At 41.0% G+C, this 25,276-nt stretch overlaps 1 protein-coding gene across 3 annotated transcripts in view; it reads left to right on the forward strand.

Moving 5' to 3' along the window:
* Sdk1 (sidekick cell adhesion molecule 1) overlaps positions 1-25,276 on the forward strand; it is an 824,227-nt gene that overhangs the window by 493,097 nt on the left and 305,854 nt on the right. For all 3 annotated transcript variants that reach the window (XM_070033470.1, XM_070033473.1, XM_070033471.1), the window contains exon 5: positions 1,662-1,795. In XM_070033470.1, coding sequence (XP_069889571.1) covers positions 1,662-1,795 — 134 coding nt within the window. The remainder of the gene's footprint in view (positions 1-1,661; positions 1,796-25,276) is intronic.

Here is a 25,276-nt window from a genome sequence, read left to right on the forward strand (position 1 = left end):
AATTTAATATTAATTTTTTATGTATTTTCTAATTTTCAATGCCCTTGGAGCTATGTAAAGAATCAATGGGCATTTTAAAAGGTTAATTTTGAGAAATATTAGGCTATTTGAAATTACTATGGTACAAATCAGATGTTAGAGTAAAAGGTTAGATATTCCATTTTTAAGTTATCCTATTAAATGTTTAGCTTTGTGTGTAGTAAATATTCATATGTAGGTGCCAATATAACATATACTAAAATTAAAATGGAACCATTTCTATGGTTCTATAAAAGAACCTATAAAGAAACTATAAATAATTATAGTAAATCTCTTTTTGAAATAATTTTATGGGGGTGAAAATTGAAAACTTCCTGCTAGGAAAATTTCTTTAAATGAGACATGAAATAAGCTAGCCATAGAGACCTAAAATGGAATATGTCCTGTGGGAACCGTGAGAAAGTCACTCCTTAAGATAATGATGTATAGAAACCAAGAGTTTTTGAAAAAGCTCTCCAAAAGTAAGAGGAAGGAATAGGTGGTTGGCATATTGAGTGCCTCATGAGCAACCACGCAGTTTGCACAACTGACTCTGGAAAGGCTCTATGTAGGATCAGAGATAAACAAGCAGATGTACTCTACTGTTACTCTTGGGTTTGGGAACCAGGACCCCAAGTTAAATGTTGCCTTGGTGCTCAGAAAGTGCAGTTGGACATTCTCAGTGCCCAGTTCACCAGCCAGAAAACTGGTTTAGTCAAAGATGCATTTTTACTTTTGAGAAGTTCTACATCTCCCTCACCTGTTTAACTAGTCAAAGAATCACAAAGGGGCAAAGGACATGCAGGGGCCCCATCAGTGAAAGGTGGCTTAGATTGGTGCCCACCATGTCTTTATTGGCTTTCTTATTTGTAAGTAAGTAGCAAGGTGAGTCTTTCTGTGGTGCCATTGGGAGCTTGCCATCTCAAGGTGGGAGGGTATAAGCTTGGCAGACAGCTGTGGCTCACAGAAGGGGTAGCTAGAATGAGTCTCAGGTCCTTTCCCTGCTGGAACCAGCACACTGGAGAAAGACTTGGTCATGACCAATTGGCTAACAGGTTGGTTTGTACTCCTAGGGTATGGATAGAGCACAGCTGAGGATGGAATTGGTGTGGATGGGAGAGTTGGGGGTGAAGAAGTCAGCACTGTGTCCTCCTTCTTCCCACCAGAGTAAAGACATGGATGGAGGCTCTGCCTGGAGTAGAAAGAATTGCAACAGACCCATTTGCTCTGGGTCGGGGTTTTAGTCTCCTTGGAAGGTTTGAGATCACTGCATGATCACATAGCCTTGCCTGAAAGAAGAGGCAGCTCCTCTGAAAGTTCTTCTAAGGGGCCTTCATTTGAATTCTCAGAGGGACCTCAAAGTGGGACCTCAAGTGGTAGCCATCTCTATATGTTCAGAAACATCTTCTACACAGTCCAAGGTTGGTTCAAGGGTGGAGCACCTGGAATGCTCATACCCTTCTATCCACAGGGTGCTGATGTACAGAGAAAGCGGGGCCTGAAGTCTGCTTGTATTTGTTGTTCATTCATATGATTGTAGAACTCTAGCCATTGTTGTATAGTTGCCTTAATAAATTAGTTCTGTCTTACAAGTGAGAGGTTCCTGGGGTGGCTTTGACTTTGTGTTTGCTTCCCTGAAACAGAGCCATCACTCTGGAGAATCAGCTGGTGATCCTTGCCACAACAGACAGTGATGCTGGGGCATACTATGTGCAGGCCGTCAACGAGAGGAATGGAGAAAACAAGACCAGCCCATTCATTCATTTGAACATAGCAAGTGAGTTCCAAGATTCCAAAATCTTGCTCTAATAATAACCATTGTCTTAGGGGATTGGGGTAGAGGAAGAGGGTCACCTTGCAACAATTTTTCTTTCTTTGGCTTATATCCAAGCTATGGTTTAATATGGAATCCACATCTATAGTTTATAGGCCTTCAGGGCCCAAACTTCCTTATAAATGGTTTGCAGAATATATGTCTTATTTGCTTTTAAATTTTTTGCTTTTGTACACTATTAATGTGTATTTTTAACAGCAAAAATTGTTTGGCTCCATGAATTATAGCCATGACTTTTATTTGAGATTAAGTTAGGCACAGGTTACATTCTTTTATTCCAACAATAACATGAATAAGATGCTCTGTGTGGGCATTCACGTATAGATATACACACATATACTTATGTATGTACATGCAGTTGTGTTGACCCTAGCAGTATCTAAACATAATTATTTTTGCTACTTGATTTAGCTAAAAGTCTGCACCATGAAGAGTATATACCACAAAGCAGTTCTATATAGTCATTTTAGGTTGAGGGAATCATTAAATGTCCAGACTTTGAAATTCTTTAAGTAAAAATTAATTAGAGAAGGGAAAAGTAACAGAAAAGCCAAAATCCTGAACAACACTAAATCCGAAGGTGCCTGTCAGAGGGCACATTATCCATTGTTGGCAGCATGACACCTTCTCATATGAAATTCTGTTGAGAAAATAGAGTTGGGAAGTTGTCATGGTGGATGGTGAATTTCACAATGTGGTCACGTCATACTAAAGTGAATTGTATTGATTTGTCTGTGTAGCAATGGATTTCATCTTCTTGAAAAGCACCTTGAAGGATGGCTTTCCCCACTGGGCTGTCTGGAAAAACCAGGAACAGGGTGGCAGCCTTAGTCCCATGTGGCCCTTCAGGCCAACTGCTTTAGCCCAGAAGAATTTAGAAGGAACTTGTTTGTGGCAAATGCTGGGTGCTGGGTGTGTGGATTAACTGAGTGCATCCTCACACCCCACCACATCCCAGCAAGTAATGGTCATGACTGTGCTGTGATCCTACCACCTTACTTCCAAGGAATTAGACATGGGCCGACTTTAGGCTTGGACCTAATTCTTAACACTCTGGAGAATTGTGCCCATGCATGGGGGTTGGAGGAGCACAGGATTCAGTGCATCTTGCGTGGCTATTTAAAGACCGTCAGAGGAGAAATGAATATGATTCATTAAGATGTTTTCAACAGTGATCACAAAGGACAGAAATTGTATTATCAAGGGGATTGTGATTATTTGGAATGATTTCCAAGTTTTACAACTAGAGCCATTTATTCTGTTTTGCAAATCTGATTTAGCACTCGATTATGATATAAATAGGATAATAACAGTCAAGATTGTACAATTCTGGGTCAGAGACAAGGAAATGGCACTGGTCTGTTAGAAGAGAGGGAAATTAGTTCCACAAAAGTTCTGGTTCCCACAGTTCTGACACTGCAAAGCTGTTAAATAGCTGGTACATAGTGGTCTCTTATGGGCTACTCTGATCTCCCGCAGAAAATAAATCTCATACAGTGAATTTGCAAAGTGCTTTATCAACGTATCAGGGAAGCATTAGATAATTGGAATAAGCAGATCGTTTTTCATAATTTTAGTTTGACACAGTCAAACATATGCTACAACCCACACCTAACTAACTGACTTGTATCCTGTTCCTTGTACATTTTCCTCATTTCCTCAGCACCAGGTAGGTATGTAAAAAGTGAGATGCAATAAGGTTGATGACATGACTCTCTTTACATCTTAGGAGAAAGCTTACATTTCATTCCTGTCTGTATTCTTTGATTTTTACTAAGAGTAAGAACAAGGTAAGAAAGAAGGAGGCTACGGAAATGGCCTTATTTTATTTTAAATTTTAGGAGAACTTTCCTGTGTCACAGTGGATTTAGCTAAATGTTAAACGGCACCAATTATGCATTTCCTCAACTGAAAGTTCTGTTTTGAAAATCTCTAATGATCAGAAGCTGCAGTATATCTGCAGAAACCCCGGAACTGTATGGAAATGGGGAGCCACAGTCAGCTGGCAAGTGAGGTCCCTGAGTCCCCCTGCTTCTGTGTATTCATTATGGACTTATTCCCAACACCCCATCACACTGTGGCAGGACATAGTGTGTCTCCATCTCTGAGGTGGACTTTTTGTGAAACCATCAAACAAGATTGATGAAAGTTTCTTATACACTTGCCACCCAGCATTTCTGAAGAATCAAAAGATATTGCAGCCAATTACATTTTAAAGAAGTTAAATTTTCCCTTGGTGTCCAGATAATCAAGTGGGGAAATCTTTGTGTCCTGACTGTGCGCAGGGTGTTAGGTTAGCACTGTCATTACTTTAGAAGTGACGCATCATTGGTCCTATCTCTCCTTCTCCTCTGAGCACAGCTGGCATCAGGGTGGGTGGGGTTGGGACTAGCTTTCCTCAGCATCTAAAGCAGTGATTTGCGATCACTCCAACAAAGGGGAAGATCAACTCTTAGCATTTCCAGTAGCTGATGGATATTTTGTTTCTGAGTAAAGCTTAACGGGAGGCAAAGGATGAAGATGCTCTGGCTAAAAATAAAGTTTTAAAAGCTTGAGCGTTACAAGTGGGAAGCAATTCTATACCATCTCCTGCTGCTTTGTGTGGGTTTAGTGGATGGTGTGGTGACATTATGAATGGGGAGGAAGGCAATGCACCACAACCAGCCTGGTACCCCACACGGAAGGCAAAGAGTCTGAGTTCTCTATCCATCTCCACTCCCAGCAAAGGCCAAAGCCTCACAAAGGCCCACTTACTTTGAAGTTCACTGAATAAAACCAGCAGCTGTTAAGGACACAGGTGGGACCCTGATGCATCCTGCATGGATTTTTCATAGCTGGCTCATGTGCACACCAGAAAAAGAACAGGCTGAACTCTCCTGAAAGTAGATATTGCCATTCTGAGGTCAAAGCAAGGCAAGCTTTATAAATCTGCCATCCTGTTTCCAGCTCTTCTTTTAAAGCTTTTGCCTCAAGTTAACTTTTGTGGATCAGATCTTCTGAACTGAATTAATATGTGAATGGAAGTTTCTTCTTTTTTTTTTTAATAAAGCCTATATTTAGGAGAAGAATTCTGTACAGTGATTAATCAATCGTTGTTTAAATGCCATCGTACATACCTGAGACTCATCATCAGTTCTGACCCAATATTCAAAACGTCCAGTGTAATGAGATTCTCTACTAGGGATAAAGCTTAGATTAAAAAAAGAAATGACTGCCTCCCTGCTTCCTGTGGTTCTCACCTCTTTCATTTTAATGTCTCCTCTTCAAACAACATTTGCAGATAGGCTATCATTTCAACTGATCCTCCAAGCAGGCTGACAAACCTTGCTTTTAATTCTGAAGACCACTTAACATTCTTTTGTCCTCTATAATGCTAATTTAACTGCAGACCTCATATGTGGTTAGTAGCTGCAAGTAGATTGCAGAGAATAATGGCTTTGCACAGTCATCCTAGAGAATTGCCCTGTAAAACATGGCTGTTGTATGCCCAGATGAAATGCACTCCTATTTTCCTTCTGCCTTTGCCATGGACAGAATGCAGAAGGATGGGCATGAGCCCAAATGACCTGTGACATAGATTTGATTCCTATTTAATGGCAACAATGTAAAATAGCCTGATGCAAAACCGGTCTGGGGATAGGTGAGCAAGGTGGAATACAACTGCAGGTAGGTAGGTTGTCTCCAACTCTACTCCCAGGATTTGCAGCAACCAGAGTAGGAAGTGTGTTCTGTAATGAAGTCAAGAGTTTAATCACTCAGCCATGCACTGAACCTGCTAAGCGGGTCTATAAGGAAGCACAGGCAAGTCCTGGCCCCAGTTCTGGAACTGCTGATGAGCAGAATCACATTCTGGCTCAGGACTCTAAATCTCTGTTATGGACTCCCCATTGGGACATAAGCCCAGCATAGCAGGTGAGCCCTCATGGGAGAATGCTCATATGCTGCAAACACAAAAGTGGAAATGAGAGGTCAGGGGATTGGAGTATTTGCTCATCATGAAAGTTTCCTTCTATTTCTAGCTGATGTCTTCTTGAACAACATGAATACATGTTTTCTTAGTTGAAATCCGGATTCACTTGGTCTTCCTGATGATGATTTGTTTCTTGGCCAAATGCTTAGGGTGTGGTTACCAAGAACTGTGTTTCCCTTGATGTGGCACATGCTGACAGCACCAGGGTCAGTACTGCCCTTGTCCTTATTCAGTCACACCAGTGGCTTCACAAGTAATTCAAACCTGTGGTCTCTTCCCAGGATTTCTCTTGTGTCCACTTAACCACTCGGTGAGAAATGGTTTAGTTGACACTAAATACACAGATCCATAGACTTGCCTCTCCTGGCAAGGGTAGAGCTGTAGCCTGTTGGAAACTACTGAAAGCAGGCAGACATTTCAGGACATACATCTTTGCAAAGGAGACTTTGTCATTTGGGATGACTAGCAAACATACAGAGTAGCACTCAGGGGTGACCCTACTAAGTAAGACCTGAATAGCAGTAGTCCTTATGTTTTCAGTTAAAAACATATAGTTCTAATGTTTCATTTCTGAATCCCAAGGAATACATGTAAGGCTTGGTGAATGAGGATAAAATAAGAAGCCAGTTGGTGAGTCTTGATGAGACTGCAGCAGCAACAAAAAGACCCTAAGTGATTTAAAAGATGAGGGCATAATCACATACATAAACACACACACACACTCACACCCGTGTGTGTGTGCACATACACAATTCAGCTAAAATATTCCTGCAGCCTTGCTTATATTCCAGTTCTTCTTACCCTACAAAGTCTTCTCCCTGCGAGACTCTTAGAAAATTAGGTTAAACCTAAAATTGCTATTTTTAATTTTTTTCAACTGCCTTTTAAAGATACTTTTTAAAAATTATTTTTATGCCAGGTGCTGGTGGCTCATGCCTATAATCCTAGCCACTCAGGAGACTGAGATCAGAGGACTGTGGTTCAAAGCCAGCCTGTGCAGGAACGTCCATGAAACTCATCTCCAATTAATCATCAGAAAACTGGAAGTGGAGCTGTGGTCCAAAGTGGTAGAGCAGTACTCTTGAATAAAAAAGCTAGGGATAGCACCCAAGCCCCATGTTCAAGCAGTTTCAATTCAATATGTCAGTTTAATGAGTGCAACACATTTTGATCAATATTACCTTCTCCCCATCTTGCCCAACTCCACTTACCCCTTTATTTTGTTTTGTTTTCTTTAGATAGTGCTGGAGATCACACCCAAATCTTTGCACACTGCTAGGCAAACACTCTACCACCAAGCTCTAGTCCTAGCCTTCCTTCTCAACTTTTGAACAACTTTGGGGTCTTCCTGTCCTCCCAAAGCAGCAGTCTTCACATTGAGCTATATCTTCATGATTTCTAAGGAGTCTTCAGGCAATGGAGTTCTCAGGAGATCCTCCTTTCACTCGTTCTAAAAGCAGATCTGTCCTATAATTCCCGAGTGGCTATTTTCACAATTGCCCTTCTCTGTATGTACTGGAAGCAAGATTCAGGTGTCAGTCAGGCTACATTTAACATGGGCTCTATCTGAGAGTATAAATGCACAGGCACTGAACAGAGGGACAGTCCTAATTGTCAGTAGTAGAACTGAGACAGTGACAGACACTACAACTGGGAGATCATTTGGTAAATCAGGTGTTTTAGCTCTTCTTGCTGTCTACAGAAAGATGTGGTACCCAAAGACATTATGAACCAATAATTTGGGTCTGGAATGGCTCCGAAAGCCTATGAAGACTTGTTTGTTGGACTATGGTGCCATTGGGATGTGGTGGACCCTTTAGAAGGGGGGACAGGTAGGGGTAAAATGTTAGATTATTGGGCCATGCCCTTTAGGCTTTTGAGACCCCGGTCCTTTCCTGTTGATCTCTTTGCTTCCTGGACACCATGAGGTATACAAGTCTTCTCCTCATATGTAGAGCTGCCATAGACCCCAACCCACAGTATCCAGCAACTGTGGACTAAAACCTTTGACACTATGAGCGCCCCCTCCCCCCAAAAAACCTTTCTTCCCTGTAAATTGATGGCTTCAGCTGTTTCATCACAGTGACCAAAAACCGACTAATTCTCAGCTGACATTTTGTTACATATATTTTCAATGATTGCCAATTATGATGGATAGAGGCCCCAGGATCTCAGGGGTCAGAAAGGCATTTCCAGGTTTTTTATTTCAGGGGGCATGTATGTGAACTCTGGCGTGTCAGCCCAGGCATCTAAAAGCCAGTCTGTCCTCCTCAGGCTTCCCTGTGAGATCATCAGTGACCAGGCCACATACTGAGGCGCTGGAGAAGTCCAGAAACCTGGCTTGGCACTTGGCAAAAATGTCCCAGCAGACCTGGACTATAGGAATAAGAAATAAAGCTTTCTGTACTGAGCCCTGAGATCCCAGGCTTATTTGTTATTGGAACACAGGTTCATCTGTCTTAATTGTAAATTAGGTGTCACTTTTGGTTTATAACTCAGAAGGAGCTTAAAGAATGGAGAGGGCCTTTGTAACAAAATTCTTTCCATTCTCCTCTGGAGTTTTTCACAAGCAAAATTTTCAGTGATCTATTAAAAAAAATAAAAAACAAAAAAAAGCAAGGGTTAGAATTAGGATTAAACATTACCATCCATTTTATTGTGAGCTGAATTTCCAGGTTTGTAAATATAGAAACTATCAAAATTTGTGATGGACTTTTTGATTGAGTATCAATGATAATTATAACAATAATTCAATGCAAGAACAGATATTTTTTCTTCCAAAGCCATATGGTCCCTGGGTGAAATTTCAATTTATGTACATATATTTTCAGAGGCTATGATGGAGGAAATCAATAAAAAAAATACTTTGAGTATAATGAATTAGGATGGAACTCTGTGGGAGGAGAATAGAAATTCAAGTTCCAGAAGGAAAACAGAAGAATGACATAAAAATTCTTGCTATTGAGAACTAGAGCTTGTTCATGTATTTTTTAACTATGGGATGATATGTATCAAAGTTTTAGACTAGCCCTATCAAATATTTAGATTCCTTTGAATACATATAAAAGAGTACTGAAATAGTTTTATTTTATTAAAATATATCAGAATAGTAAAATACACTGGAAATGATATTATTTGTAGTTCTTCAATTGTATGATGATAAATTTTAGATGTCAAATTTAAATGTGGGAAGGATACATTGCTTTACGAATTATTTCAGGTAATGGAGGAGTGAAAACTGTTGGAAGCTGTCTGCAGATTCAGTGATAATTAATAGATAAGAACACTGCTCAGTGCTTATCCAAGAGCACAGAGGAGCTAAGGGCCAGGCTCTCCTTCAGTTCTTCTTCTTCTTCTTCTTTTTTTTTTTTTTTTTTTTTTTTTTTTTTTGTCAGTTATGGGCCTTGAACTCTGGGCTTAGGCGCTATCCCTCAACTCTTCAGCTCAAGGCGAGCGCTTTGCCACTTGAGCCACAGCACCACTCCTGCTTTTCTAGTGGTTTATTGGAGATAAAAGTCTCACGAACTTTCCTGTCCTGGCTGGCTTTGAACTGTGATCCTCAGATCTCAGCCTCCTGAGTAGCTAGGATTATAGGCATGAGCCACTGGTGCCCAGTCCCTCCTTAGGTTCTTGTAGACTTTTCTTCCCTAGACTCAGTAGCCTGGAGTCAGCACTCAACTTCATTTCCCAGTGGAGGCTCTGAGCACTGAGCTCAGTGACCCAGTCATGTGGAGGGCTCAGGCCAAGGTGTTCCCTGTGAAAGGGGACAGCACATTCCCTGGATGCCAGAGTGTTCTTGAATTGTATTGCAAAGAGTCCAAATGAACACAGTCCAAGAGAAAGCAAGCCCTTGGTAAGACTGGGGTGTCCAGTCCCTTCCAGGAGAGGTTATCTGTGATCTTGGCCATACTGGAACCTTCTGGGAGCCAGGTTTCTGCTTTTGAAAGCAGGAAGGCTTCTGTTTTGATGGCCACACAACTCCCAACAAGCATTCAGTCTAGCTGACATCAGTGTGATGGCCATGTTTGTGCTGCTATAAGTCCAGCACCTCCATGAGCCAGGCAATGCCCATCAGGGAGGACAAGGTACGACACTGGCTTAGTAGTGTTATGGGACCAAAGACCAGAGACAGTGCTTGCTGATGGAACATCGTAACATAAAGGACCATTTACAGCAACATAGTGCTATTTTATTGTCATCAATAATGCATTCCACATCACACAGGGTATAAAGCAAGACAGGGCCTGTCCCATGTGATTTACAGGATGGATGGACACAATTACACTCCTGACTCTCAGGTAACAGAACCACACTGATGTGGATTTAGACAGTAAGTGAGCCCCACCCAGGGAGGGAGGTAAGCACCCAGGGGGATTCAGTAAACAAGCAGAAGTGACCATTGGGACTCAGCAAATAGACCATAAGTATTCATCTACTCCTCCCAATTGGGCTGTGATTATTTAAGGGCATGGATTATCATCCAGCAGTGATTTGCCTAATCAGATTTTTTTTACATACTCCTCCACAAAACTCAGCTTTAATAATTCCTCTAAGCTACCTTCCCTCCTGCCCTCTTGTTAAATGTACCAATTTAAATTATTATACTCAAATACTTAAGCGTGGGAGTCCTTTAATTGTGGCAGTTTTCAGGCTGAAACTTGAAGTAGCCCTAATAATATTTACCCTTGACTCTAGGGTGTAATTTCTCAAACGGAGCCAGCAGCCATTTGCCTGGCTGTAGTTGACAAGAGGACTAAAAATAATTTCATTTAGTCTCATAATGTATGCATATAACACTACAAAACAGATACTGTATGAAGAGGGACCGAACCTTGTAACTTGTTCATGCAAGTCTTAGCTCTGGCCATCTTAGTCACCTTCACTTTCCTTCCCCATAGAGCTGATAAGGAAGGAGAAGAGGTTTTCAAGGACACAAATCAAAGGAATGGAAACTAAATTTTCCTTGTATAAGCTCTAGCATATCTATTACACATCTTGTTCATTGAAGTCTTAAACAAAGTAATGGTTATTGGTGATCTGAGACCACAGAGTTGGTTGCTATAGTGGTAAGTGGAGCTTTCTTGGCAGAACTGTATGTTCTCAGTAGTCAAATACAAATGATGATCCTGTTATTAGTTCCAAGTGTCCAGGTTTTAGTTATTTGGAGGGCTAAATAGTTATATTCAAACCTTCCCAGTATTATTTTTTCCTTTTACAAATGGGTTCAGTATTCTGCACCTGCTAATTAAGTAATGCCTAGACAGTTTCATATCCTTCTGAATTTTTGATGTTTTTCAAAATCCAGATTATCTGATTTGCAGGGCCAAATTGTCTTTTCATATCTCCTCTTTCAGAAAAAAAAATATATTCTTTTCTGAAAGAAGGCATAGAGTAGAACCAAACTCTTTAACCATGGCATTGTGCTTGCATTCTATGTTAACTTCTATCTCACAAGAAAAGATGGGAAGATGAGATTTGGTTCAAAGCATATAATGTACTTTGATTAAATTTACCCAATCTGTATTGCTCTTTCTTAATCCATCCACCTCTTCTCTCCTTTTTGAACCATTTTGGTACATTCCATTTTGTTATTTTCATATATATTTATAAAATAATCTAATTTTCATCCTCCTGTTTCCCCCTTCTTTTTCTTCTTCCACTTGCTTCTTTCTCCTCTTTCCCTCCCCCCCCACCCCAAAAGACACCTTTTTACAATCATGCTATGTTATATTTTTTAAGTTTATATTCAGCATAAGAGTGAAAACATGATATTTGTCTTTCTGAGCTTGGCTTATCTTGCTTAACGTGATGATCTATTTTCCTATTCCATCTGTTTTCCTGGAAATGACATAACTTCATTCTTCTTTATGCTTAATAACACTTCACCTCCTGTGTATTACCACATTTTCTTTATCCAAACATCAGTTGTTGGGTACCAACTCTGGCTCCAGAGTCTGTCATCATAAAATTGTCCCCATAAAATAAAAATAATTGGCGCTTCATAGATGAGAAGATCAACCAAAGCAATCAAGTAATGGCTGCAGACTTACCTGGTTAACTTTAAACCCATATCTCTACTCTGATTTTCCCCCACTTTACAGTTTTACTTTGTATGGTGATTTATACTGCACAATGTTACTGATTTTTAAAACCATGTTGAAATTTCTTAATCTGGCTGTTGCTGTAGTGCGCACCGACTGACTGTGGTCACCTTTTGATAACCATTCATCTCTACCTTTGCTACTTAGTCATAATGTTTTATTACTGATCACTGGAAACGATGCTCTTTTGGCTCTTCTGGAAGGCAATTACAGCAGGTATTAAAATTGTAGATCTTTACAATGCAATGAGAATACTAAATCAAGCCTTAGGAAAAATAGGCATAGTGTCTGTTCCGATGAAAGCATGCTCAGTACTGAAGTCTGTTGCCAGAGTCAGAGTTGTACTAGACCCCTCACATTTCCAAGAACACGGCCTCTGAGGCAGAGAAGTGGAATTTATAGCAGAAATAATAAGGGCCAGAAATTGATCTGAAGAGATGGTCTTTTTGTGTGTTCTAATTAGTGAATTCTTAGCGATACTCTGCCTGCAATTCTTTGTTACCTCGGGAAATTATTCTATGGGTGTCCTCTCACTTTTTATGGTCTTCAGGAATAGTCTCTTAGCACAAGTCAGTTCCTGCCCTCCCCACATTCTGTAGGTCTGTATTGGATAGAGCATGTCACAGGGGGGATGAAAACCCCAGGGCTCCTGACTGTCAGTGAAACAGATTTTTTTGCCTGAGAAGAGCAGGCAGGTGGATTTCTGTTCTGATTGGTCAGTGCCCTTGCCATTAAGTAAACATTCAATATTTTGACTATGACCCCAGCCTGGAGGGATTCTCAGGGATATGCAGACCTGTGAATATCCCACACCATCCTCACACGAACAGTTCCCTGCAGAGTCAGCTGTATCTTCCATTCCTTTTATAACTTCAGTTCATTTCTGGTGTTTGGTTTGGAAAGCACTGAACATTGACCTGAACATTGACCAAGTACTGTGCTTGCTGCTGAGGAAAACAAATGTAGAAGGCGAGCAACCCTGGCCTTCTCTCAGCTCCCTTTTTGCTAGAAGAGATGGACTATGACCAGTCAAGAAGAGAGTTTAATCACATTCTACATGTAATGGAGTTATGTGGAGAGTATTGTATAAACACAAGCCAGGAGGCTGTTAATTCTGCTCTCCCCGTCAGAGCTCTTTTAAAGCTCTTCTCTTTTACAGAGCAGTGTACCACCAGTGAGATCACTGGAAAAGAAGATGCAGAGAGAGCTGTCCATGCCCCCTATGCCAGGGTCTCCAGCTACTACTCAGTCCACTGGGTCAACACCAGTGCAGTCTCCTTCCAAGAGACCTTGTTTCTCCCACCAGAACATCAGTGTCACGGGGGCAGGGAAGAGTAGTGACAAATAGTGACTGAGGAATTAATGAAAGTCTATGCAATCCCGAACCTATGGCTCAGACCTATAATCCTGGCTACTCAGGAGGCTGAGATCTGGAGGACTGTGGTTCAAAGAAGGCTGGCTCCACAAGATCCCATCTCCAGTTAACCAGCAAAAAGCTGGGCTGGTAGAGCACCCCAAGTAAGGGTGTGGACAAGTTTAAGCCTCAGGACAGGGGTGGGAAAGGAGTGGTCTGCAGTGGGTCATTTTCTGCTTTCCCTTTCAGGCTTTTCCTGTTATGGGACACCTTTTCCAAGGCTTTATGGCTTCTTCTAGTTTATTTTCTCTTGCTTATCCCTCTTCTTCTTCTTCCTTATTCCATACCTGAGGGGCCTCCAGTGTTTAGTGCTTTGGTGCAATGTTTTGTTTGCCTTTCCTACCTTCCCTTCCTACCTCAGAGAGATCTCATTTGTTCTTGTGACTTAAGAATAAAATGTATCATCAATTGTAACCTCCAGATGTGAATGCCAGGCAGTTTGGACATCAGTCTTTGTTTAGTGAGAGGTTTGGATGAAATGACTCTTGGTCCATTGTGTCTCTAAGATAATTGGGTTGGGTGTTCTTAAGGGGTCAATTTCACATCCCCAACTTATGTGAGCACTTCCCCTGCCCTCGAGGTTCTGCTCCTATAGAGGACAGGTTCTCCTCCCACCTGTCTTCACAATCCTTTGCTCTACCCTTCCAAAGGAAAGCACTGCTACCTTACATCCTAATCTCCCATGGTACCTTGATCTGAACTGTAAAGTTTCTTTATTAGCCAATTAAAGAATAATTTCAAACAGTGGGGTTGGTGCTGAGAAGCTAGATGACTTTGTGAACTGGGTAAGAAATCCCCTGTACAGATCAGATGGCTGACAAGTCAGCTTTCAACAAAATCAGAGGAGGTAGGCCTAATCAAGTTGTCAGCCAACAGATTATTAAAAATAATGTTGGCTGAGAAATGAATGTAGGATTTGGAGCATCATAGTCCAAATGAACTCTTTCCATTCCCATCTATTTATTTATGAAAAAAAGTTTTCTCAGTGCATGCATTTATAAAAATGAAAAATAGAAATAAAATTGATGTTGAATGCTTTTTCATTTTAGCTGGAGGTAATATTCACCCATGAATACATGAACTAATTAAAAAAGAACAGTTCCATTCATCTCATTAAAGGATGCCTTTCTAGCAGACTTTGCATATTCAATAATAATTTGCCAAAACTTGCCATAACATATGTTACTTTGATTGATTTTAAATCATTATAATAGAAAAACAGCCCAAATATTTTTTTAAACTGAGAATTTTAGGATCGTGGGATCTGAAAACAATTATTGGAATATTCATTTTGTGAGAAATGTATGGTTCAGTGATAAGGAGAAGACTTTAAAAAATAACCTATATTACAATAAATAAAATTATGTGTATGGGTTGAAGGAGAAAAATGAATGATGTAAAATTTCAATTGTTACAAAGGAGGTTTTATAAGTGGACGTTGGTAGGTATCATATCAAATTCGTTTCTAGGTCTTTTTGGACACATATGAAAGAATGATCTTAAGTCTTACAATACAGCCGAAACAAAGTTTAAAAATTTACATCTAAATTAAAATATATGAGGATGACAGTTTTTCAAAATTCCTTTAGAGTACATAGGCCAAAATATTTGATCTGAGTGTGATATGTAAATCAGAGTTAGAACAGGGCTGGGGTGGGGATGAGGAGGAATGCAAGGAAGCCAGCTGGCATGTGCTCTTTCTGGCTGGTGAGAAGATAGAAAGTCCAACAAAGAGCCAGTCTCTCCAAGCTTGAACAAGTGGTGGACCAACATATTTACAAATCATCAAGACAGTTATAAATAACAAAATAGAATAAGAATATTTTAAATCTGTAACACAGTTTCTTGATGCTGGTTGTGCATGAGAGCCATCTGGACTTAAGGACTTGTGGTATCTATGTATGTTAATACACAGCCAGGGTGGGAATTGGTAGACTGAATTTTTAAGACCAGGGATATCAGTACCATCTTGGGAGCTTGTTAAAATGGAAAGCCCAGTTTCCTCTCAGAACTGTTGAATCAGATTCAGCATCTTAGCAAAGATACTTATGTGATTCATGTGCATATAAAGATTTGGAGAACTAAAATTTCTAGCAGTCTCCCAAGCCATGCCAGCATAGTCCAGGAGTACCACAGCTACTGTGCCCTGGCTGTTCTCTGGCAGAACTCCTCGAAGTATAGTCCCCACACCAGAGCTGCAGCATTTCCTGGGCTTTCATTGCGCATGAAAACCCTTAACATCCATCCCAGATCTACTGTGCAGAATTCCTAGGGGTGGGGCTACGGAATCTCCATTTTCATTGGGTTTTCTGAGCTACGGAATCTCCATTTTCATTGGGTTTTCTGAGCGATTCTGATGTGCACTCAAATTTGAGAAGGCTTCTCTAGAGAATTACACCAACCTCACATTTTTCTGAACCTCAAGTTAATCTAGGGAGATTGGTAGGAATTTAATACTAAGAGTCCCAGCTTAATGAAAACTGCTGCTCAGACTTTGACCACAAGTTTTACTGTCTCCAAGCCCAGAACATCTGTTCTGCATGGCTCCTGAATGTGAGACCAGAGAGCTTTTCTTTTGTCCTCATGCCATGTCCTCTGCTACCTTGGGTGCTGCCCTTCCTGTGTATATGGCAGAAAATGGTCATTTTTTCCAGTGCATGCAGCAGATCCACAGAGATCTAGGCGCCAACTTCCCAGTCATTCACATCATTTAATGCAGCAGATTGGTGATGATGGCAGAATCCACTCAGCTAAGGCTGTTCTGTGAGTCTGTGCAAGGCTGTCAGAGTTGTCATTCTGGGCCTTGGAGTTCTGGAGCAAGACTCTTCAAATGGCTCATTATTTGAGAGGGAGTCACCTCTGCTGTGATGAGTCTCTGAGCCTTAAGGACACTGAAGACCAAGTGGCTGGAGGCCAAAACTGCCCACCAGGTCATTAGGGGCCTAGGATACAAGAGCAGTTTATTGGAAGGTGAAATGATAAGGGGGAATAGGAGTGAATAGGCCCAGGCAGATAGCGAAGGCAGGAATATATTACATGTAGGATAGTCCCATATACCATGATCCTAACTCTTTAACCTGAGTCGTGTGTCCCCCACCCCACAGGTATAATCTCAGGGTTAACTTATATTTACTCCAGAATTCTGGGTAATGCAGGCTTCCAATGCTTGTCTTCTAAGCCAAGCTGAATTTCCTGGCTTCATAACTACAGAGGGGATATGATTTATTACCTCTGTCTCCAGCTGTTTCAAAAAGGATCATGGAGAAGAAATTGTTAAGACCCATCTCCTGCAAAATAGTACTTGGCTCTTTCTTCTCTGAATTAAACTAAGATCAGCCTGTTTTCAATTGATGATATTCTTTTATTAGTTTTAATTCATTTTTCAGCACATCTGATTTTTTATTCATAATGCTTTTGGTAAAAATTAATTAGTTTCTTTTACAGCTGAAACAATATTCTTGTGGGCACTGGGGCATTGTTATGCAAAAGGCCCTCATTATAAAGCCAACCTCAAGACTGGAGCCTCAGTACCTTCCTGAAAGAACTCATGAAGCTGAAGACCTGTGCTCATGGGCTGCCTCAGTTTCCCTACCTGAACAATAAGGAGTTTGAGCTAATTTGACTCTAAACTTCTATTGTAGGAGCCCAACAAAACTAACCAAATGGTTGTACATTAGATACGCTAAGAATGTATGCAAATGATTGTGCTGATTAAACATCTAAGCCCAACAGAGAAGTCCAGTTACCAGTAACCACACAGAAAGAAGGTAAACTGGGGAAAGGGTGAGGAGACAAAAGAGGAGGGATATGCTCAATCATTTCTTCCCCAGATCTAACTGCCAAGACTCAGAGGGGCTCTGAAGTGCTCCATAAGTGGTCTGTGTGAGCTTACCTGGCTCTGGGGACCATCAAGCATGCGGTCCATGCCTGTGCCAATCTTCCCCAGATCCTGCAATTAAGTCTCTTTTGCAACTGAGCACTATGAAATCAGAGTGAACTAAACTAAGGAAAGATGCACTGTCCTAACTATTGTTTCAACAAAGAAGAAGGAGGAGGAGGAGGAAGAGGAGGGAAAGAAGGAAGAGGAGGAGGAGGAGGAGGAGGAGGAGGAGGAGGAGGAGGAGGAGGAGGAGGAGGAGGAGGAGGAGAAGGAGGAGGAGGAGGAGGAAGTGAGAATTCATTTATTTAAAAAGTACCATTTAATGTCAACAGCAGCTTTCCATCCTGTGTTTCATCAGCATACCCTTGCTGTTTGCCTAAGGCTTTGGAGACTGAAGTCAACCCATTTTCCTGCCACGCTGTCAGTGTGGTCTGATTAAACAAGAGCTTTAGTTTTTATAAGATGTGCAATTCTATATTCAAACTCCATTATGAGTAGAACCTCCTGAATTAATCAAATTATCACTTGCCAAATAACGTTTTTCCAAGGAAAGAGCTTCTAACAAGTACTTTATTAGCAATAGCAGTGTTTCAGCAGAACATTTCATCCTCACAAGACACAGAAAATGCAGCATCTGAAAATGTAGCACACCTGCCTGCTCCAGAGAGGCAGAGAGGGTGGGGGCAGGGCAGCTGCACAAAGATACAGCTTCAGAGAAGGGGAACCAGAAAGTACATGCCTAGCTGAGGATGGCTAGCAGGGAGGGACACTGAGTTGGAGGCAAAGCTAATTCAGCCTGGAGGTGAAATGAGGTAAAAACCTCATAGAAGGTTATACATTGTCAGTGAACCCCAAAACAGAGTGAGGAGAAGAACCAGTTGTCCATCTCAGCAGATGACCTAAAGTTTGCCAGAATGGGGCCTGCTAGGAAGACAGAAGTCAGGTAACAAAGATGCCTTCAAAAAATCAACTCTACCTGATTTATGTAACTATCTGTAATCACCTTTATAATAACAATAGAAAGAAAAAAATTAAATCAACTCTTGGCTAGGTAGCAGTGGTTTGACACCTATACTCCTAGCTACCTGAGAGGTGAAGATCAGGAAAATATGGGAGTTACAGGCCAGCCTGGGCAAAAGTCCAAGACACTGCATCTCAACCAATAGCTGGGCACAGTGGAGTACACTTGTCATCCCAGCTACACAAGAGGCTAATATTGGGAGTACTACTGTTTCAGGCCAGCCTAAGAAAAAGAAAACCACAAAACCCCCATCACCACAGAAAAAACTGTTATCCCATCTATAAATAGTATAAATAACAGAATAAGTCCAGGCTGACCTGGGCAAAAAGCAACACCTTATATCAAAAATAAAATAATCAGAACAAAAAGTGCTGTAAGAGTAGTTCAACCAGTGGAGTACTATCTAAAAAGCATGAAACCTTTACTTCAAGCCCCAGCACTGTCAGACAAAACAAAATAAAATGAAAACAAACTACTCTTGGCAGAGCAGTTTGTCAAGTCATTTGGCCCCTTAAGCAAGGAATCTCCCTTCAACATTCAGATATATCTAGATGAAAAATTTGATTTTCTTCCTTTTTCCTTTTTTTTCTTAACATAACCCAATCAATTAAAAAGAAATTCCATTTGCAATGATTATTTAACAATGAACAAGTTTTTGCTATATGGGGTACAAAATAACCAAAATAATATTTGAGTGAATGGAGAAAATCTCTGCTGTATTTAGAAAGTGGCTTTATGTCCATCTAGGCAGACTGAAATTGCATTTTCTGGAATAAGTTCAGTAGAGAAGCTGTCTTATTTGAGCTTCTCCCCTCTGTACAACTTTGCAGAAATCCAATTTTTAGCCCCTATCCCAATTAAAAGAGAGGAGCAGGTTTGTATTTCTTGATAACACATGTATTTCTGTTTGAAGTAAATGAGAGAAACTGGCACATAGCGGGAGGAAAGAGTCCCAGAAATTTTATTAACTACAAGTATAGGTTGCTGAGAAATGACACTCTCTTAATTTCATGATCTGAATAATAAAAGAGCTCACCAGGGTCATATACACAACACACGTGTGTGAGTATGTGTGCGTGTGTGCGCATGCACATGCACAGAGTATGTTGGCATATACCTTTGGGTATGCAGTTAATACACTGTTTAACGAGATCCCTGTAAAGATTTCCCATAAATTGTGTTTATTACATGAAAATAAGTAGAGTATGGGGTGTGAATTATAAGTGCGGCAAGGGAATTCCGTCCTCTGATTTTTAGAAGGGAAGGATATTTGTTTAAGGAATTTGATTATCTACTGATAGGTCATTTCTGGAAAATAATACAGAATGTTCATCTTTGATCACAGTTGAAGTGTTGGTGTGCACCATTCTGCTGGGCATGCACACAACCTTCCTCTCTCAGACCTCCTCATTCTGTATGGGAAAAGAAGTTGCCTCCGCTCTGAATTCTCTCAGATCTTATTCCCTGCCTTTGAGCATAACTCCCCCACTTTTCTGAACCCCTCTGCACCTTTCTCTGTGTGCCCTTATTTACCTGGAATTGTACATATGCTCTGAAACACTGGGTCCCACCAGGAGATCCTTCTGACTTCCTTCCCCTCCCCCCATGAAGGGCAGCTTACTTCTCTTCCCCCTCCTCTCTCCACTTGCTGTTTCCGGTCCTGTCCATATCAGAACTGCCATTGCCGGTAAAAGGTCTCCAAATCTGTGGGCTGCCTTGGTCCTGGTCTCCAAAGTCCTCATGACAGCACTGGCCACCTTCTTCCCCATACTCCAATTTTCTAGCTCTCCAACAGCCCTAGTTTAGCCGTCCCTTACTTTTCTGCCTTTACTGTTGTCCCATACCAAGCTGTGTCCATCTGGGGCCATGTAGGGCTCCCAGTTCTTTGCTATTCATACCTGTCACCTGTCCCAAATCCCCCACCTGCCCTTGTCATTCTGAGTATTTATGGTTACAGTTTCCTATCCTCTGTCCCTTTCCACTCATCTGTGAGCTGCTCCTTGCTGAGCAATTGAGCAGATCTGTAGCCTGGACTGCCCTTACACATCATGCTTGGGCCTGCTCACCTACCAGATGTCCCCCTCCCCCACCTCCTCTTAACAGTGGCCCACTCCTGTGGCTCTTCCATGCTGTCACTAGATGCTCCTTCTCAGGACACAGAACAGGGCGGGGCACCTGCCTTGCCTGGCAAGCCATGCACTCCTTCCAGTCAACACAGTGTTGCTGTGGGCCAAGCACAGTACCCACCCATATGTGCTTGAGATGCAAGTTTTGCTAACAATTTGTGCTGGAGTTGATGTATTCATCTTCAGATAATTTCTGAGGAAGTGTTGGAACTGGCCAGCTTTTGGACTGAGGGACTATCACAAGAAAATGTTATGAATTTGGAAGATTTTTGAACCTTGCACTGGCTGGGGAGTTTCTGTTGCAAGTCAGATGCAGAATTGGTTTTGATGGATGGTGCTGGGAGGCTGTGCATTGTGAGAGTACACTGGAAGGCTTCCAGGTCTGGCCATTGCCTGCATGACCGCAAACAGCCCTTTAGGTAGTAGCGGGCTCATTTGTTTCTTTTCTTGTTTCATACCTATCTGTGTTACTTTCAAAAATCATAAATAAACCTTTGCTAAAAAGCTATCCCAAAGCTCACATAGGGAGTTTGTGATAGAAAAGCCTGCAGACCTTTAATTATGAAGGTGACACTTGGCACGGATAAAGTATTAGCTTTGCTGGAAAGAGAATTCCAAAGTTTGTGATAATATTATGTATTTTCACAAGGGAGAATGGCCAATAATTCACTAATTCAGCTTCATTTAATAAAGTTGAGGAGGGCCAAATGTGGTAGTACATGTCAATAATACCAGTTACTTGGAGGGCAGAGGCAGGAAAATAGTGAGAGTAGCCCAGGCAAAAATAACAGGGCCTTGTTCCAGAAACAAAATGCAGAGATGGGCATATTGGCTCAAGCCTGTCTCCTGCCTCCCAGCTGTTCAGGAGGCAGAGAATAGGATCGAGGTTTGAACCCAGCCCAGACAAAAAGAAAAGCCCTGTCCAGTAAAGAGAAACTTCTCTGAAGAGGAAAGAAGAATGGCCAATAGACACATGAAGAAATGTTCAATCTCCCTAGCCATAAAAGAAATGCAAATCAAAACGACATTGAGATATCACCTCACTCCAGTTAGAATGGCTAAAATCAAGAACTCTAAAAACAACAGATGCTGGAGGGGATGTGGACAGAAGGGAACCTTACTGCATTGTTCGTGGGAGTGTAAACTTGTTCAACCACTTTGGAAAGTAGTATGGAGGTTCCTCAAAAGACTCCACATAATGCTCCCCTGTGACCCAGCAATCCCACTTTTGGGTACAAACAAGACCACACTAAAGCTACCAGCATGACTATGTTTATTGCAGCACTATTTACTATAGCTAAGTTATGGAACCAACCCAGATGCCCCTCAGTAGAAGAATGGATCAAGAAAATGTGGTATATATACACAATGGAATTCTATGCCTCCATCAGAAAGAATGACATTGCCCCATTTGTTAGAAAATGGAAAAGCTTGGAAAAAATTATATTAAGTGAAGTAAGCCAGGCCCAAAGAAACATAGGTCCCATGGTTTCCCTTACTTGCAATATCTAGTATATGTCTGAGTCAAGCAGAAAAGGTCAGATAAGGTGATGTTAGGGAAATGAACCCTAAGATATGTATTCAAATGTTTTTTTTTTCTTTCATGCGATTGTTTCTAACACATTTATAAGATTATTTCTTTGTTGCTTTGTATGTCCCTCCCCCACAGTATAACCCCTGTTTTCACTGTATTTGATGTTGGTATAATTTGTGGAGGGGAAGGGGAAAAACAAATTGTTTAAATAGGGATACAGGTGGACCCATTGCAACAATGAGATGTACAAGTCATTATGTCGAAAAATGAACTTTACAACTTTGGTGTGGGGGGGAGGGAGGAGCAGGGAGGGTTGGGTGGGGGGGTGGGGGGAGGATGGGAAGGGATGGGAAGGGGAAACAAAGGAGGAGGCTACAATGCTTGATAAGAAAAGTACTCATTATCTTGCCCATGTAATTGTAACTCCTCTGTACAGTATTTTCACAATAAAAAAAAAAGAAAAGCCCTGTCCAAAAAGAAATAACTAAAGAAAAATAAGGGTTTTTGTTTTGTTTTTGGGGGGGTCCAGTCGTGGGGCCTGAACTCTGGGCCTGGGCACTGTCCCTCAGCTCTTCAGCTCAAGGCTAGTGCTCTACCACTTGAGCCACAGCACCACTTCCAGCTTTTTTCTTTTTGCTTATGTGATGCTGAGGAATCGAACTCAGGGCCTCATGCATGCAAGGCAAGTGCTCTACCACTGAGCCACCTTCCCAGCCCCAAAATTAGGGTTTTATATGGTTCAAATGGTAGAGCATCTGCCTGGCAAGCAAGCATACATCTCTGAATCCAAACCCAGTACTGCTAAGGGGTAGTGGAGACACTGAGGCTGGGGCATGGATTAAATTGTTGAGTGTGTGCATGAGCCTCTGGGTTCAATTCTCCAGTATCACAAAAATGAATAAATACATAAATCTAAAATAAAGATAGGCTTAGTGGGTACTGGAAGCATGGAATTTTTGGTGTTATCTGACAAGTCCCTATGTGGACTTTTGTATATGTCCATTATTTTTTCCATACTAATCTCCTGTGATGAAGGCCTGGCCTGTTAGAGCTGTGGAGTCTTGCAGAATGAAAGCCACAGCTCAGGGCTGCAGGGACTCTCTTTGATCCTGGCTCATTCTTTTTCTAGCTACTACAGAAATTTCTTCTCCCCTTCCCAAACTCTCATTTGTCCATGCAGGCAGCAAAATCACCTCCTCCTCATGGGAACATTTTAAACACCGAATAAATACACATAAGACCTGAAGTCCCAGGAAGTGTTCCTCATTATAATTGCTGTCTGCAATGAAAATAATACCCCTCTTTTAAAATGTTTCTAAGCATTGTCTGAGTTCTTGACCAAACCTGATGAACCAACTAAAAATATCCCATGCGGCCATGATTAGTGATTCAAAATTATACAATCTATGCTGGTATTTTCACTTGTTAAAATGAAAATTATCATTTTATTAAAATTCATTTAAAGCTTGTTAAAAGCAAAGATACTATCTACCCTGAATAATAAGCTTTTTAGACACAATGTCTTCCTTGAAGACATGATAGTCTTTTTTTTGTAAATTGAATTATTTGATGATATTAACATTTTAATGAAGGAATTATTCTATTTTCATGTTTCATAAGAAACTGATATTTAATTTCTGTTTCATGTTAATAATGTTATAAGTGCTTAACATTTTTTTTTAAATCTCAGTTAAAACTAATTTATTACTTAATATTTCCATACAGGTAAAAGTCTTGGTGAGGTGTTTTGCTGTTCTTGGTTTGTTATGGTTTTCCCTTTAATGGATCTATATTTTGAAAATAATGATCCTAAAAGAATAATCATTGAGATCAGCAATATCTTAGATGTGAAAACTTGCCAATCACACAGGTGTATTTTATAAAGAGCCTTGCTCGCTATAAGAATGGCTGGCATTGGGCAGCTCAGTACGCATGATTTATGAGAAAGTCGTTCAGTGATTTTACACAGCCCACCAGTAAACCTGCCTCATCGCTAGAAATGAGGTTGAACCCAGGAAAAATGGCCTTTGGAAGAGAACTGGACATTGAAGCTAAATGGCTAAATAGCTCCAGACACCCCCAGTGGAAGAAAAATAAGATTTAAAGTGTTGTTATTAAAGAATACGATCTATAAATAAAGTAGTATATTCTCATACCCATGACAGATTTTGACAAATAAGAGAAATATGTTTTCCTGATAGGAAAAATGTGTTTGAAGTGTATTTTACACTGTTGGATTCTGCAAGTGCATTGCAAGCTGCTGGTGGACTTGAAGTTGAGTTAATCATGGTGAGTGGAAAGAGAAGGGAGGGCTGCCAAGGGTCAGGGGGCTGCTTTCCACAGGACATCTTGACTGACAGCCAGCTTAGCCACTGCTAAATCCCAACTCCTCCTATGGATGAGCCTGAGGGGCTGCCCTGTTTTTACTTGGGATTCTTTAGATCATTTTGAAAGCCTGACTTTAAAAGTAGTCCTGGCCAATATTCCGTAGAAGCATGAGGAGCTAGCCAGTTCATAAAGAAGAATGAAAACCTGTCATATGTAGCAGTATGGATGGGACCTGGGGACATTATGTTAAGTGAAGTAAGCAGACTGAGAAAGACAAATAGTGCATGCTCTCTCTCATACATGCAAGTAAAGAGAGTAGAGTAGTAATTACTAGAGGGGAGGAGAGGGAGGAACAGGAGCATGGAGAGCTGCATGACATGTACAAAGACACAGTTGGCTGGGAAGGATGAGCTATGGTATGCTGCTGAACACCAGGATGGCCAGGGTTCACAATGACAATGATGTATGACATATCCTAGGAACTAGAATAGAAGATCTTGAAAGCTCCAAACACAAAGACTTAAGAAGGAGGTAGGAATGCTAATGGCCTGATTAGATCAGTATAAACACCTTGAACTATCACACTGTACCCCATACATAAGGATGTGTTAAAGAGAAAAAGGAAATTCCAATCCCTAGTACCACAGAGAAATCTGTGATACTCCATTGCCTCGTAGAAGTAAGAGTAGAATTCTGAAAGATGGATGAGCATGAATGGAGTTTTTCTTTTCATCAGGAGTAATTACCATATAAATCCAACAAAAGTTAGAACATCTCATTTACTATTGCAAGCTCGGTCTTTAAATATGTATTTTAAGTCCCTCCCCCCAAGAAATGTGCAGATACCTGTAACACTTAAATAAAGACTGAAAATAGAAACTGCTGGAGTGGTGTACCATGCACATGGATGGAAAGATTTACTAATGCCAGGATCTCAGCTTTCCCCAAATGAATATATCAATCCAACTCAGACAGGTGGCTTGTCCAGTGATTCTAAAGCCAAACAGAAATAGCTTGATAAATCAAAGTCTGTCCACATTATGGAGAACA

Source organism: Dipodomys merriami, unplaced genomic scaffold (genome assembly GCF_024711535.1).
Source record: "Dipodomys merriami isolate MVZ:Mamm:240054 unplaced genomic scaffold, mDipMer1.0.p SCAF_22, whole genome shotgun sequence".
NCBI lineage: Eukaryota > Metazoa > Chordata > Mammalia > Rodentia > Heteromyidae > Dipodomys > Dipodomys merriami.